General features: G+C 29.5%; 4 protein-coding genes across 4 annotated transcripts; 1 reads left to right on the forward strand and 3 right to left on the reverse strand.

Moving 5' to 3' along the window:
- Window positions 1–799: 799 nt before the first annotated feature.
- ELE39_000764 (mRNA 3 end processing RNA14) lies at window positions 800–5,023 on the forward strand (the record flags this gene model as incomplete). Its single annotated transcript, XM_067343804.1, has 1 exon — window positions 800–5,023. One exon carries the CDS (start codon window positions 800–802, stop codon window positions 5,021–5,023), a length of 4,224 nt encoding a protein of 1,407 aa, XP_067202523.1.
- A 138-nt stretch (window positions 5,024–5,161) lies between these two features.
- Window positions 5,162–9,997, reverse strand: ELE39_000765 (uncharacterized protein; the record flags this gene model as incomplete). Its single annotated transcript, XM_067343805.1, has 1 exon — window positions 5,162–9,997. The coding sequence occupies one exon, from the start codon at window positions 9,995–9,997 to the stop codon at window positions 5,162–5,164; it is 4,836 nt and encodes a 1,611-aa protein (XP_067202524.1).
- Window positions 9,998–10,676: 679 nt separating this feature from the next.
- On the reverse strand, window positions 10,677–12,047 carry ELE39_000766 (uncharacterized protein; the record flags this gene model as incomplete). The annotated part of the gene is made up of 1 exon (XM_067343806.1): window positions 10,677–12,047. The coding sequence occupies one exon, from the start codon at window positions 12,045–12,047 to the stop codon at window positions 10,677–10,679; it is 1,371 nt and encodes a 456-aa protein (XP_067202525.1).
- A 380-nt stretch (window positions 12,048–12,427) lies between these two features.
- Window positions 12,428–14,650, reverse strand: ELE39_000767 (uncharacterized protein; the record flags this gene model as incomplete). Its single annotated transcript, XM_067343807.1, has 1 exon — window positions 12,428–14,650. One exon carries the CDS (start codon window positions 14,648–14,650, stop codon window positions 12,428–12,430), a length of 2,223 nt encoding a protein of 740 aa, XP_067202526.1.
- Between the last annotated feature and the right edge of the window lie 212 nt (window positions 14,651–14,862).

Here is a 14,862-nt window from a genome sequence, read left to right on the forward strand (position 1 = left end):
TTTTAAAAGAAGAAATAGAAATTAGATAAAAGTTTAGTCTATATTATATTGATAATAAAGAATATCGGGATAAAATTTTATTAATGGGTTTTTATTCAGAGAAAAGGTTATAACATTTAAAACAAAGTGATAAAGTAATAAAAAGTTTTGAGAAGAAATACAATCATTATTGACATTCTAAATACGAGGGTGATGGATAATAGAAGGGTAAAGTTGATGAAGGAAGGATTAAAATAAATAAGTTAATTATTAAATTATTCCAGTAAATAATATTATGTTTAAAGTTAGCATTAAGCAGTTAAAAAAAAAAAAATCAAATGATATATTTCTCACAAAGAGGACAAATTAAGTTGATAATAATAGTAAGATTTAATGTGGGGTTAGTATTATAGAAAAGAATCTAGTGATAATAATACAATACCGAGTCAATGTAAAGAAAATGTTCAAGATGATAGGACATAGTAATGAAGTGTTTCAAAAAATGGAATAATGATAGAAATTTTCGGGCACACACTCAGAATAAAGGGTGATGTATATTAGAAAGTTGTTGGCTTTCTATGAATAACCAAAATAATCTCTATTTTAAAGATGATACTTTTTAAAGGCCGATATTGGCAAAGTTAGCATATTTTTAGCAGCAAAAAATGAGCGGCAAGGCAAAAATGCGTCTCTAAAAAGCAAATTTTAATGCTGAAAAAATTTAAATAACAAAACAATATCTACGATACTAAATAAAATTAGAGGCTTGGATTTGGGCGAAAAAGTACAAGTGTGAGCGGATTTCACTCCGATCTCTAAGATGAAGAAGGGAATAACTTCTTTAATAGATTCAATCGTAGAAAAGAATCCATATGATTATTCACTATGGGAGAATATATTCACAGTAAAATCAGAGAGTGAAGTTTTTGAGAGAGCTTTGGAGTTTTTCCCAACAAGTCCAATAGTTTGGAAAAGATATATTGAATATCTTCAGTCTCAGAAAAACACTGATGAAAAAGTTTTACTGGGTATTTATCAGAGATGTATTCACCAATGTTCTTGTATAATGATATGGAAGTTATTTATACCATTTGTTGATGAAAAGATTAATAGCTTAAAGGATCGTTATCAAATTTACCAGTTAGCATTAGACACAGTCGGATCAGATCCTAGGAGTGGATTCATTTGGCAAAGAATGTATAAATTAAGATTATTGGTTTACAATACTTTAATATCGAAAAATGAGGCAAGTTTATCAGGAAATACATTATTATTGAATCCATTTGAGACAAGTACAATACCTATTATTAGTGAACAAATTGAAGAATGCTTTCAATTAGGTGATAAGATTGCAACCATTGTAACTTTGAGACAATTCTTTATACAATGGTTAACAACTCCTGTTGGGAATTTAGAAACTGCATTTATAGCATATTCCTTATTTGAGAACTCTATTTCAAGTTCAAGCACTACTGATGTTTCAAATTTGAATGTGGGTATGGTTGTAGGAGGAGTTGTTACAGTTTCTGAATCTGCTAGTAAATTGGTTACAAAGAATTTGCTACAATCTGGAGAGAAGTTGGTAAATATTTCAAAGATTGTTCACAAGAATATGATGGTTTTAGTTGATGGTTTACACGAGGATATTCCAGCAAAGCCATTGGATAAAAGTAATAGAAACGAATGGATGAGTAAGTTTATTCCTTGGAAAAGATATATTTTATTCGAAAAAAGCAATCCATTAGGATTAGACAAATCACAATACTTTAATCGAGTTTCCTACTCTTTTAGAAACTGCTTATTATATTTTTCATATCATCCAGAAGTTTGGTATGAATATTTTATTTTTGTTTGGAATTCCCATCCAGTTCAATTAACTGGTGTAGAGATGGCAACTGAGCTTCTAAGCTCAGCAATACAACGTTTTCTACCAAAGGATGAGATTTTGAAATTAGTATTAGCTGAGGTTTATGAACTTAGAAAAAAGTTAGACAAAGTTATGCATCTATATCATTCAATGGTATATATTGAGAGCTCTGGAGAAGTTATTCAAATGGATGATTCTGCTGTACCAGTAACTGATGACAGTAATGTTGATGGTAATGTTAATATGAGTAACTCGAATGGTGTTAAAAATATTAGTAGCACTGCTGGCTTAACTAATAATAATAATAATAACAATCACAATAAAAATCTTAGTAGTTGTACTGGGGGAACAAGTATTGGAAACATTATAAATCATGATCAGAATAATCATCAACTTACTATACAAGGAGAAGCTAGTGACCACCATATTTTAATGGGAAGGATTAAAGGTAATCCAATTATTTCAAATTGTCTAGGTGAAGGAATACGAGAGGTATTTAATGCTAATAATGGTAATTCTAACAATCTTAATGATACAAGGCCATCTAATGTGATGATTGAAGACAACTCAAGTGCATTAGGAGGATCTAATACAGATTTTCTTCTTGGTGAGAGGACTGATGGCACTAGTATTAGCAAGCAGTACTCTCAAATGATAACTAGTGGCCTATCTCATAAACAGTACAGCCCGGTAGTATCGGCTGTGGTAATTATTGAATATTTGAACTTTATACTACGCAGTACTAATGACAAGGTAATTTGGAGAGAAGTATTTTTGGATTATGTGAAAAGATCTCCAAGGATTGCTGATATTAAGTGGATTTGCTATTCTCAGGCTTTAAATGAATGGAGGTTATATAATAACCTTGATGGAGCATATCAGATATTTTATTTTGGAATGTATTATAGACATTTATTTCTAGATGTATCTTTTATGTCGTGTTTTGTATCTTTTCTATTAGATACTGGTAAACTTCAACAAGCAAGAAATACACTTCAATCATGTATTTATGAGATTTACAAGGAGACTGGTAAAGTTCCAAAGCAACTTTGGTTACAATGGTTTCATTTAGAAAGAATGAGTGGGTCTTCCATTTATTCTTTGAACTATTTGAATAGGATTTATCAGCTTCAAAAGGACGGAAAGAATGTTGAAATTGATATGTTATTAAGTAAAAGACAACAGGAGGCTTGGCATTCCATTTTAGGAGCTCCTGAATTTGCTGAGTTAAATAAAGAGTATATTGGAAGTGATAATATTGATCCTAAGACTAAAGTATATGGTCATTCATATGTTTTTAATCCATTTGATGATGATCATTTTATTGGAGGATTATCATCAAGTAATGTAAATGATAATAATAACAATAATAATACAACTAGTACTAGTTCAGCCAATTTAGCAATACAGAATCAAAGGGGAGTTAATTCAGCATTTAAAACGGGAGCAATAGAAAATTCGATGCGAAGTTTGGAAGCTAATAGTGGTAATAAGTTCATATTAACTTGTCCAAGTAAATTTAGAACAGCTTTTGAATGTTTTAGATTTGGTTCTATTTATCCAAATAGTTCTTGGACAGAGTTTTATTTATTAGAAGGAGAGGAAGGACGTAATGGATGTTTTGGAGGAATTGGTGTGTCTTCTCAATCAGAGGATGAGAGAATGTGTTTGGGACATTGTAAAATTTGTTCAAAGTCATCATCATCAAAATTGGCAATTAATTCATCTCTTAGTAATGGAAATTCTGGCTCACATACTACTTCCAATACCGTTAATTGTAATTGTCAGAATAATACTAAAAATGCATTAAGTGTTTCTTTTAGAGCAGTTTCAGAGGGAGAAAGTAAATGCAATTCATCGGTTGACTGTAATCATGTTACTGGAGGAAGAATTATTGCTAAATATCATAATGAGCAAAGTAATGGTATTACTACTACTAATACTAATACCAATAATAATAATAATATTACTAATACTACTAATAAAACCACCGGTATTAGTAGTAATATTGATTTAGATGATGACTTTGAAAGCTTTCTACTTGAAAGACCTTTTGAATTCAGACTTGTACAAAATAGAATAGGAGTAAGAAAAGTGGGCGTTTGTAGCGAAGGAAGAGACAGAAGAAAAAGTCAAGGTTTATTTGGTACCGGTAGAGACTTTAATAACACTGCTGATAATGCAATAATGAAAGACGAAGATTGGGGTGATAATAATTATGACAACTACTATGATAACTCAGATTTGGACAGTATAGAAGAAGGTTTAGATGATGAGGAGATGGAATATTACTATTTGAATAATAGAACATCGGATTTTACTCATATTAATGAGTTTAAATGGTCTAGAGTAGGAAGAAGTTTGTGTTCTAAACCAGATACTTCAAGTATGGTTAGATTTAGATTTGAGACTTATCCAATAAAAAATAACTCAATAACTGGAGTTTCAACAGAATTACAGAGTCAAATATTAAAGAGTACTTTAAATAATATAAATAATGGGGATGTATTAAAGAATATTGAAGATATGCAAGATTTTAATTCTTGCATGGAAAATACTAATAAATCTTTTAATACTTTATTACCTAAAGGAATTATTGATTTTGTTGCTTTACTTCCTCCTCGAAATATTCCAACCAGTTCAATTAGAAACATTCTTGGTATCACTCAAGAAGTTGTTGATCTTTTGCTTACAAATCTCCAGACTTGTCTTCTTCCTCAAAAACTTGATATTTATAAATACTCCCCAATGACTTCTTTGACGCATTTTTGTAATCAGAATAACATTAAAAATGATGAGAATAATGATAATAATAATAATAACATAGTAAATAATAATAGCAATAATAATACCCCAGATTTTGGTATACCACGTAAATCTTCAATAGGTACCGGATTTTCAGATCCTATTTCTAATATGTCATTAAATGACCAGCATTTAAATAATCTGCCATCTTCCTCCAACTCAAATCTTGATATTAATAAATTACAAGAAATTATTCAAAGATCTATTCCTTGGATTTCTGATAATACTAGTAATATGAATACAGGTACCGACTTATTAAGTACTACAAATACAAATAATAATACATTCTTCACACCCTGTAATGTACCAAATCCAAACAGATTCTCCAATAAACCTAAAAATTCAAACTCAAAAGTACAAATACAACTCTAATAATTAGTTTTTATTTTGTCTAAGTATAAATATAAATAATTTTTAGATTCCACTGTCTCTATCTCTCTTTTCTATATATCTTCTCACTTTATTTATATGCTCTGCTCATCCTCTTAATCTTTTTCATTCTCTTCACCCTTATCCTCTTTCTCTTTTAAATCTTATTCTATTCATAATAGACTTTATACCATTCTTTCCTCTCTCCCATTTCGACTGGGTATTGTTTAGTTTTAGGCTATGATGCTGCTGATTATTATTATTAGAACTAATGTTTATTAAAGTACGAGCAGCATGAGTATCTTTTTTACCATTACTTTTATTTTTACGATAATTTAAAGAAGAATTAGAGGAGGGTGAATAATTGGAAGAGGAGGATAATGAAGACGAGAGAGACGAATTTACAGACTTTTGATGTTCTGGTATTTGCGATTCAGATAATCTTTTAGGAATGTAGCTATTTTGTCCAGATCCTCCTAGTGATGACAGAAGCTCCTTTTCCTCAATAATATTCTTCTTCTTTAATTCCCATTCGTTCTCTCTTCTATTCCCATTATGGTTTATATTCATGCTGTTTTCTTTTTCTTCTTTTTGTTTTTTTTTCTCATTATCATTATTATCATCATCATCATCATCATCATCTTCATATTCATCATCATCGTCATCTTGATCATATTCATCATACTCATTTTCCTCTTTATTATCTTCATTTAAGCTCCATTTCAATGAATCAGAATCAGAATCAGAATTAGAATCAAAATAATCAAAACCACTTCTTTCTTTTTGGTTAAGTATTTCATCAATTTCAAGATCATGTTTAACCTCTTTATTATTCATACCTCCTCTATTGTTACTATATACTTTATATTCCAGATTCTCCAATTCCATTTGTTTATTATTATTAATTGATGAAGTTCTTTTAATATAATTTATATCTATTTTTGATTCAAAATTTTCGTCATTACTATAATTCATTCCCAATTCTGAAACTCTTCCTATATTTATCAAAATTTCAGATTCGAATTCCTCTTTATTATTTTCATTTATATCCATATCCATTAAAAATTGATTAAAAAAGTCAATACTACTCTTATTTTCATATTGATCACTTCTATTTTTAATTCTCGTCATTATTTCTTCTTCTTCCATTTGTTCATTATCCTCCTTCTTTCTCCTTGTACATATCTCTGATATATTACTCCACTCATCAATATCATAACCCTCATTAAAATCTAATTCTCTCTCTCTTATTCTTCTTTTTGATGATGATAACATTATTCTTGTCGGCGGACTTTGTCTATGTATTCCTGCAATATCTAACAACTTTCTACTATTCAAATTCTTTGGAATATCTAAATTATTCTTATTACTCTCTCCTTCTTCACCTCCTCCTTTTCTTCTTTTTCCAATATCTTGATAATCTTCTTCATTCATTGCTGAAATATCATCATGTGATAATATTGAATGTTCATCTGACTGTGTTACTGCTATTGATGAATTTACTATTGTTTTAGATCTATTATCCAAACTTGGTAATATTGGTTGCTTTCTAAAATCATAATCTAATGAATGGAATAAATACATTATTGGTGGTAAAAATGCATTATTTGTTGTATCTGAATTAATAAATCCTGCTATTGACATTGATCTCTCCCATTTTTCATATTCTGTTAATGATTTACATCTTACTGATAATGCATCATAATCATCCTCTTTCCTTCTCAATACAACCGATCTTCCTGCTCTACTTGCTACACACATAAATTCATTTGTTGTATATTTAATATATCCACATTCCGGGAATTTTCTTGTTGAATCTAAATTATGATGACCTACTCCAATAATATTTATACTATTATTATTTTCATGATTATTATGAATATTATTGTTATTATTACTTCCTTTATTCAAATACTTATTCTCACTAATTATATTCTTTATATTAATAAACCTTTCTTTATTCTTTGTACAATATACACATATTATACCTTCTTTTGCTCCAATAATATATTCAGCTTTTAATGATGTTGCACTATTAGTCTCTAATAATGGAAAATCTACATTAATCAAATCCTTATTTATTATATCAAAATTTGATAATGTTTGTAAATTAATAATAATTCTAACTTCACCTGCTTTTCCTCTTCTTGTTAAAAATACTATCTGACGTTTTTTTGCATCACCATAATATTCAGTATCTTTAAATGGTATTGTAAATAATGGAGTATTCTTTAATCGTGATTCATGATTCTTAAATATTTCTATTGATTGATAATCAGTTATATTATAAAAATCTTTATATACTGGTTTAGACTCTTTTGTATTAATGTTTTTCAATTGTTCTACTCCGTTACTCTTTACTATACCAAATAATGATATATCAAATGTATATTTACTCATACAAGATTTTGTTACACCACTAATAAATCCACCAAATTGTAATGCAATGTTCCATCTTGTAAATTCATCCATATTTGCACAATCTAATATAATCTTTTTACGTGTTCCATCACCTTGTAAATGTAACAATATAATTTCATTCCTATCAGAATTTACATGACAATTTGTATCATCAGGTGATATAGTCAGAAATGAATTTCCTTGATTATTATCACCATCTTTATAGAAGTACATCTTATTTTTACATACAACACACATTTGATTTAATACAGGCTTATTTTCTGGAAGAACTTCCTGTATTCCTCCTTCTCGTAATCTTGACCATGATCTATTAAATTCTTCAAGCGATGAGAACATGTAATAAAAGCTTTCAACTTGATTATTTCTTACTTTAATTAATAATATACTCATTTTTCTTCGATCGCACTCAATACTACATTCATTCACATTTATTTTTGCAAATGGAGTTTCATCTGATTCATCATGGTATAATAGTACTTGAGAGTTTTTGACTAATATAACACCATGTCTTACATCTGAATTGTTTGTAGCATGATTAATATCATTATTATTATGATTTTCGGATGTATTATTCATTGAGAAATTAATTGATTGTGGTATTAACTTTTTATCAGTAATTCCTGTTTGTTTAATATTAGAATCAGCTCCTTTATAATTTAATTTAGATGTAAGTGATCCAAGATTTTTATCAGTTTCCATCCAATTACAAGAAATTAATGCATTTTTCAAATCATCATAATCTCTAAAATCTTCAGATGTAAAAACAATTGTATTATTATCATGATCAGTAGAAATATCAGTAATTGTAATCATTGATTTCTTATGATTAATACTCAACTTTGAATTTGTTGTATTTATTGGAGTACGTCCATTACTAAATGATAAATAGTTATTGTATATTGACATCTTTGATATTTGATGATTTTTAACATTTTCTGGATCAATTATCTTAACTGAAATAACAGAATGATCTTTGTCATTATTGTTAATATTATTATTATTGTCTTTAATATTATCATTATTATTAAAATTAATATTAATATTTGGATTTTTATTTAAATATTTATTCATTTTAGGATCATATTCTCCTTGGTTAAATTTAGAATTTCCAATTTTTTCTGACTCAATGAAACCTCCATAACATAGAGCATAATACCAACGATTAAATTCATCCTCTGTTTGACAATATAATATATGATTTTCAATTTGTTCAGAAGTTGTCGAAGTTCTGGTTAAAACAAACTGCTTGCTATTCTCATATATTTCTACATTACATTTCCAAGGCTTAATTGAGAATAATGGGACCTCTTCCTCCATATTTTGAAATATTGCAATATTTCCTGATTCAACACGTACAAATAAATTAAAGAATCCTGGAGGAGAAATATTATCCCTTGTGTCATTAGATGATGTAATTAACGGTTTTGTAATATAGTTGACACTATGACTTACAACAGAAGAATAAAACCATCTATAATCTGATGCCTTTTCTTTATAACACGTTGCATCACTTCTAGTAAAGCCTAACTGATCCAAACCTTTTAATAAACGTGAAATTAGCATCCTTTGCTCTTCCATAGTTCTGTACTGAATAACATCCATATCATCAGGAGGAATAGAAGCAGAAGAATAGCCACACAATTCTTCATTTTCATTATATTCTTTACCAGCACCAATAATTAGATCTTTTTGCATCATTGGTAAAGATTTGGTAATTTCTGAAACTACTTGCTCAGCAAATTGCTTTGCTGACATATTTTGTAAAGGATTTTCATTCGTTCCATCTGAAAATAAATCAAGTTGTTTACTAGTTATTACCACTGGTGGTACTAGAGTCTTTTCTCTATTTAAAGCTTCAACTGCCATATTTAATCGCTGTATTTCCACCCTTTGTTGTTCTACTAATAGCTGATGTTCCAACAAATCACTCTCTAACTGTAGCAAACACATCTTATTAACTCTTAGTTCTTCTGTTCGAAAATCTAAATCTCTTGCTAATTTTGTATGTTTCTTCAAGTCATCATTGACGGCCTGAATTGCAGCACTATCAGAACCTTTTGATGATCTAACTTCACCTGATTTTCTAGTGCTTTCTTCTTGTTGACACTTCAGCTTTTCATTTTCAGCTAATAAGCGCTGGTTTTCTTCTTTCAAATGATTGTTTTCGATGGGCAAATTACCTGCCATTCCTCTCAAACTTTTTAATTCATTTTCTTGTGCTAGTAATTGTGATTCCGCTATTCCCAAAGCTTCAGTTAAATTTGTAATTAAGTTATCGGTACTATCCTGAGTATGTCTTAGTGCATTCAAATCAGCTTGCATTTCGTCCAATTGTAAGCGTAATTTAGTATTTTCTTGTATAACATCACTCATTTCTTTCATATGGGTGTTTGACCAATATAACTTCTCAGCATTCAAACGCTCAAGCTCTGAACGTAGTTCCCCTATTCTTGCTCTTTGAGTCGTTATAACAATTTCTGCATCCTGTAGGACTTTCTCCTCCCTAGCAAGAAGGGATTCCTGCGTAAAGTTCGTAGTATTTTTTTTATCTGACATTTTCTTTTCGTTCTAATTTCTTTATGTAAATATCCTTCTATATTTGAATATTTTGTTCTGCATATTACTTATTTTATTTCCAAAATATTACTATAAAAAATATTTTTTTTCTCTTCTATTTTCTTGACCTTTTTTATTTGTTATTTTCTTGTGGATCTGCATACCTGCATTACCCCCCCATCTATATATACGGTCTGTCGTTACAGGTTTAAATTAATTATTTTATTTTTTCGGAACTTTAAAAGTAAGATGCATTGGAATATAAATGATCTAAATTTGAAGTAAATTCTTTTTTTGTTTTTATTTATTTATTTTTTGTTTTTTTAAAATTAGTTTTCGTATTTTTGCCATACACAATTATTCATACTAATAATTTTTTTTTATCCACATGAATTTGAAGATTAAAAGAAGGAAAAAAAGTATTTAACAAAATAGAAGCCATCAAAACTTAAATTAATGGAAATAGCCAATATTTCATTAATAGTTATAATTTTTTGAAAAAAATGAGACTTATCACCAATATTGAAAATTCAATTTTTTCTTACATTTTATTGCATCCACATGGAATTATTTTTTTTTTTGTATAAATTGCATGCATGCAAGAATGAAGTGTAAAAATAATAATAATAATATATATTAGAAATAAGCATTATTAAATTTAATTTAAATCTAGAGCATTCTAATTCAAAATTACAGACTTAAAACTATCAGTGATGTTTTGAATGAGATTTGTAGAATCTTGTGTAAAATTAATACATGGGTTCAGAATACTTTTTGTAATTTCAGCGGATCTGGGTGATTTTCTATCACTTGAAGAGTATCTTTTAATCATAAAATTGTGACTTAATTCATGTCTATGTTGGTGTTGGCTTTTCGGTAATGAGTTATTTGTGCTGGGAATATTATCTCTAGAATACTTAGTTGTGTTTAATGGAGTAGGGCCAGAAGATAGCTGATTAGAATAGTTTAAATTATTATTAAACTGTGGATGCTTCCTGTTTATAGCAGGATTAGTAAAGTTAAAATTTGGGGAATGCGGTGGGAATATGGTTAATACAGGATTCGAATTGACTGGAGATTTGATGGAGGAAAATAATACAGGATTTGCATGAGTAAAGTCGATAATATTGTTTCCAATTATAACATTGTTCCCTATTTGTCTATGGAAATGATTAGAATTTGTATAGCTTTGTTTGTTGAATTCTCCTGATATATGTCTTTGTTCAGGAAATTCTGACTTATTTGACATCTTTCTTTCTAAAGAAGTTGGCTCACTGATTGAACCATTATTGAATGATACATTTTGCTTTCTAGTATAGAATTGTTTCTTTTCTGAAATCTGCTCAAAATAAAGTTCTTCCCTATTGAGTGATAATCCATTATTCAATTGTTTCCTTATTGTATTTCTTGAAATGTTCTCTTTATTATTAATTTCAGACTTTCTTATTGGACTTGGTGGCGTTATAAACTCATCTTTTAAAGCTTCCCTTTCTGTTCTTGAACTATTAATTACTTTTAGCTGCTTATTTTCTTTGAAACTCCTGATTTTGTAAAATGAATTGTAAAGTATTCTATCTTTTTTTGATTCTACAATATTTACCACGTTATTTATTCCATGAAAATATCTGATAAGGTTTTGCTGAAATTCCAACATTATAGTATTCTCATCCAATGATAACTCTGATTCGTTTTCTAGTCCAATACTTTCATCAGATCTGGGTTCATCCCTGCTTGTTCCTTGTCTTATTGTGTTTTCTTTGAAGTTAGAAATTAACTTATCCATTGCAAATTTCTGTTTTTTATATTCAATCAATTTCATAGTGTGAAATAACATGCAAATGGATTGAGTTTGTCTTGCTAATGCATAGAATCCATCCAGCATGTACTTATTGTATTTCTTCTTTTGCAAAGATAACTCTTTTTCAAGCTGACTTTTATACTTCCAATTGTAAAGACAGTTTCTAATTTGTCTTTCCTTTATTTGTTTTAGCAGCATTTCTGTTCCATATATGGATACAATAAGATCTTCGATACAAAACTCAGAGTCCATTTTTCTTTTTTCTTCCACTTTTCCCTTCTTTTTATTTATTCTAAACTACTATCCAAAAAATAAAACTTTTTGAAATAAATAACTAATCTCCAAAAGATATCCTTTTATTTCTTTCTCTATACTAATATTGTCTGGAATAACTTTGGTAACCTTCGTAATTAACCTTTACCAATGTATTGTTTTTCTCTGTCTAACTATTCTGAATTCAACATGTAAACATCTACAAGTTAGCCTCACAAACTAAAAAGATATTCTTCTCTTTCTATTGCTTTATTATTTTACATTAAAAAAAAAAAAGAAAAAAAAAATGCCAAAGTGTGGGGTACCGTAAAAAACATGCGAAAGACATGCAGGCTAGCGCGCGCGCCATGTGCGAAGAATTAATTAGAACTAATTATTGTAACAGGATCTAGATACTTAATAAGGAGGGACTGTAAACATGGGAACTTGGATGTAATTTGATCAAAACAAGTTCCTTCTGAAAGGTCTTTCCAGTCTTCCATGGAATTTAGATCCTTCCAATAATCCAAATCAAGTAAAAGGGAGCATTTCCCCCAAAGTAGAGTAGCTTCTTTATCTAAGGCTTCAAAATTATTGCAAAGAATTCGATTATTTAGATTCTGTCCAATAAAACTGAGGGTTTTGGTGTACTTTATAATGTTTATCGATGACTCGGAACCTCCTAGCTTTGTAAGTTTGAAATCCGAGATTATTTGTTTGTGTATCTTCTCTAGATTATTAATAATAGTTTCAGAGTTGGAATTCTCTAAAATGGTATTAATTCTTGAAATTTCTCCATTTCTGAGCCCTCTATATTTTAAGATTAATTGGTTAAATTCACTATTTGAGTTCCTTACACTTTCTCCTGTTGTCTCATTCTCTGTGTTATCAATGTTATTCAAGCATTCTTGCGATTCGTTGTTTGGGGAAGAAAGATCTATTTTAAGAGGAATGTCCTGATAATTTACAAGAAGATAAAGAGTATTATGGGAGTAAGTAGTAAAATAAATTTTGTTTGAATGGTTTGAATGATCCAAAATATTTCTACATATCAGCTGATGACCATTTTCTGAAATGTATATTATAAAGATATGTTTGCTGGTACTTAAGATACAATTATGAGTTATCCCAGGCCAAAGGGAGGATTTTTGATATGGAAAAATACTTTGAACTTGAGGATTTGGTATTAATTGAATATTTTGCTCAAGGTTGTAAATCTCATTAAAACAGCTGCTATCGTTTTTACTTCCAAAAGATGAAGTATTCACAATCTCGTGTAAAAGAGACATATTAGATGATGGCTTACGTGTCCAACTTAACAAAGGGTTTGTGGCTTCACTAGTTTCCGGTAATAAGCTTGGTGTTGGAGTTAGTTGTACAAGTTTTAAAGAATTATTGGATTTATAGATGAAAAAGAGTCCAAATCTATGAGAATCTCCTAAAGAAATCTGAAGGTGAATCTTCATAGTTGATGTAATATTTTCATAGTTCCTTATATTGCTATTTTCAAAGCAAGGTATCGCTATCAGATTTGAAGGATAGAAGTTGCCGATTTGATTAAAGTTTAAAGTCCAGCAAAGTTCTACTACTCCAAAAGAATCGTGTCTAAAAAGAATTAGTGTCTTAGTTTTTTTATAATTAGAAGTATTAGAAGTTTCTGCTGTTATAAAGCACATAAATGATACATTCCATTTAATATAACTTGATGGGAATGAAAATATGAGAATATCTTCATTATATATGGACTTTCGTAGCTTCTTTACGCCTTTTCTACGATCAAATGGAGTTCTTGTAAGAGCTTCTGAAGGCCCAGAATAATCGGAATATTCACCAGGATTCTCAGTCTTTTCAGCTATTTTATCAGATCTAAGCTTAGATCTTGGAATTCTCTCACTAGTATTCCATGCTGACTTAATTAGCCCAACAATACTCTTTAAGTGACTTTTCGAACCTGATTCAATTTCTTGATAGAAAATTGAAGATTCAGAATTCTGATTCTCAACTTGAAAAGAATCCTCGTTATATTTTGCAATATCCCACCAGTTAGATGACATTGAAAAACCCAAAACTTGAGCAATTTCACCAGAAACAGTTATTCTAAGAGTATGTAATTGTAAAGTAATAGTGGAGATAACAAATTGAAACTCTCCATCTCCGGTTTTAATTGCAAGGGAAACAGAATGATCATTTTCATCTTTTAATAAAGCATGATTCTCAGTATCTTGTTCCTCCTCCAGCTCTAAATTGTATATTTTGGGTTCTACTGAAATGTTTAAACCTTGAGAATACATTTCAGTAAAAGATTTAATATCGTGACAGTAAACCCACATATATTTTCTGGTCCAAGCAACTAAAACGTAAACCATATCATTGTACTTAAAAAATCCAAGTTGGGAAACTGATAAGGAATTTCCATTTGGTATAAATCTTAGTAAATCTTTTGGAACGTTAATATTCCACTCCAACAAAAATTCGTCGTTTGTGCTCCAACAACTACATTTCCACTGAAGAGCAACTTCTGGGCTATCGCTCAAATCCTCCACATTTTCCAATGATACACATATGCCCTGGTTCGGATCGCCTCTTACTGGTTCTTGCTTCATTTCACCCGTATTTCTTTGTTTCACTTAGTTATTTCCTCACACCGTAATCTTGAGCTTCTTCCAAATAGTGGCTCCAAGAAGAACTAATATGATTTGATTGTACTTTATTCCTCTGTTCCTAGCTACCTCTTTGTTCAGCTACTTTTGATTTTTTTTCTAGTTTTTAATTTAAACTAAAATTGTCTAAACTTTTGGCGCCAAAAGCATGTTAT

This window comes from Cryptosporidium sp. chipmunk genotype I, assembly GCF_004936735.1.
Source record: "Cryptosporidium sp. chipmunk genotype I strain 37763 chromosome Unknown contig_14, whole genome shotgun sequence".
NCBI lineage: Eukaryota > Apicomplexa > Conoidasida > Eucoccidiorida > Cryptosporidiidae > Cryptosporidium > Cryptosporidium sp. chipmunk genotype I.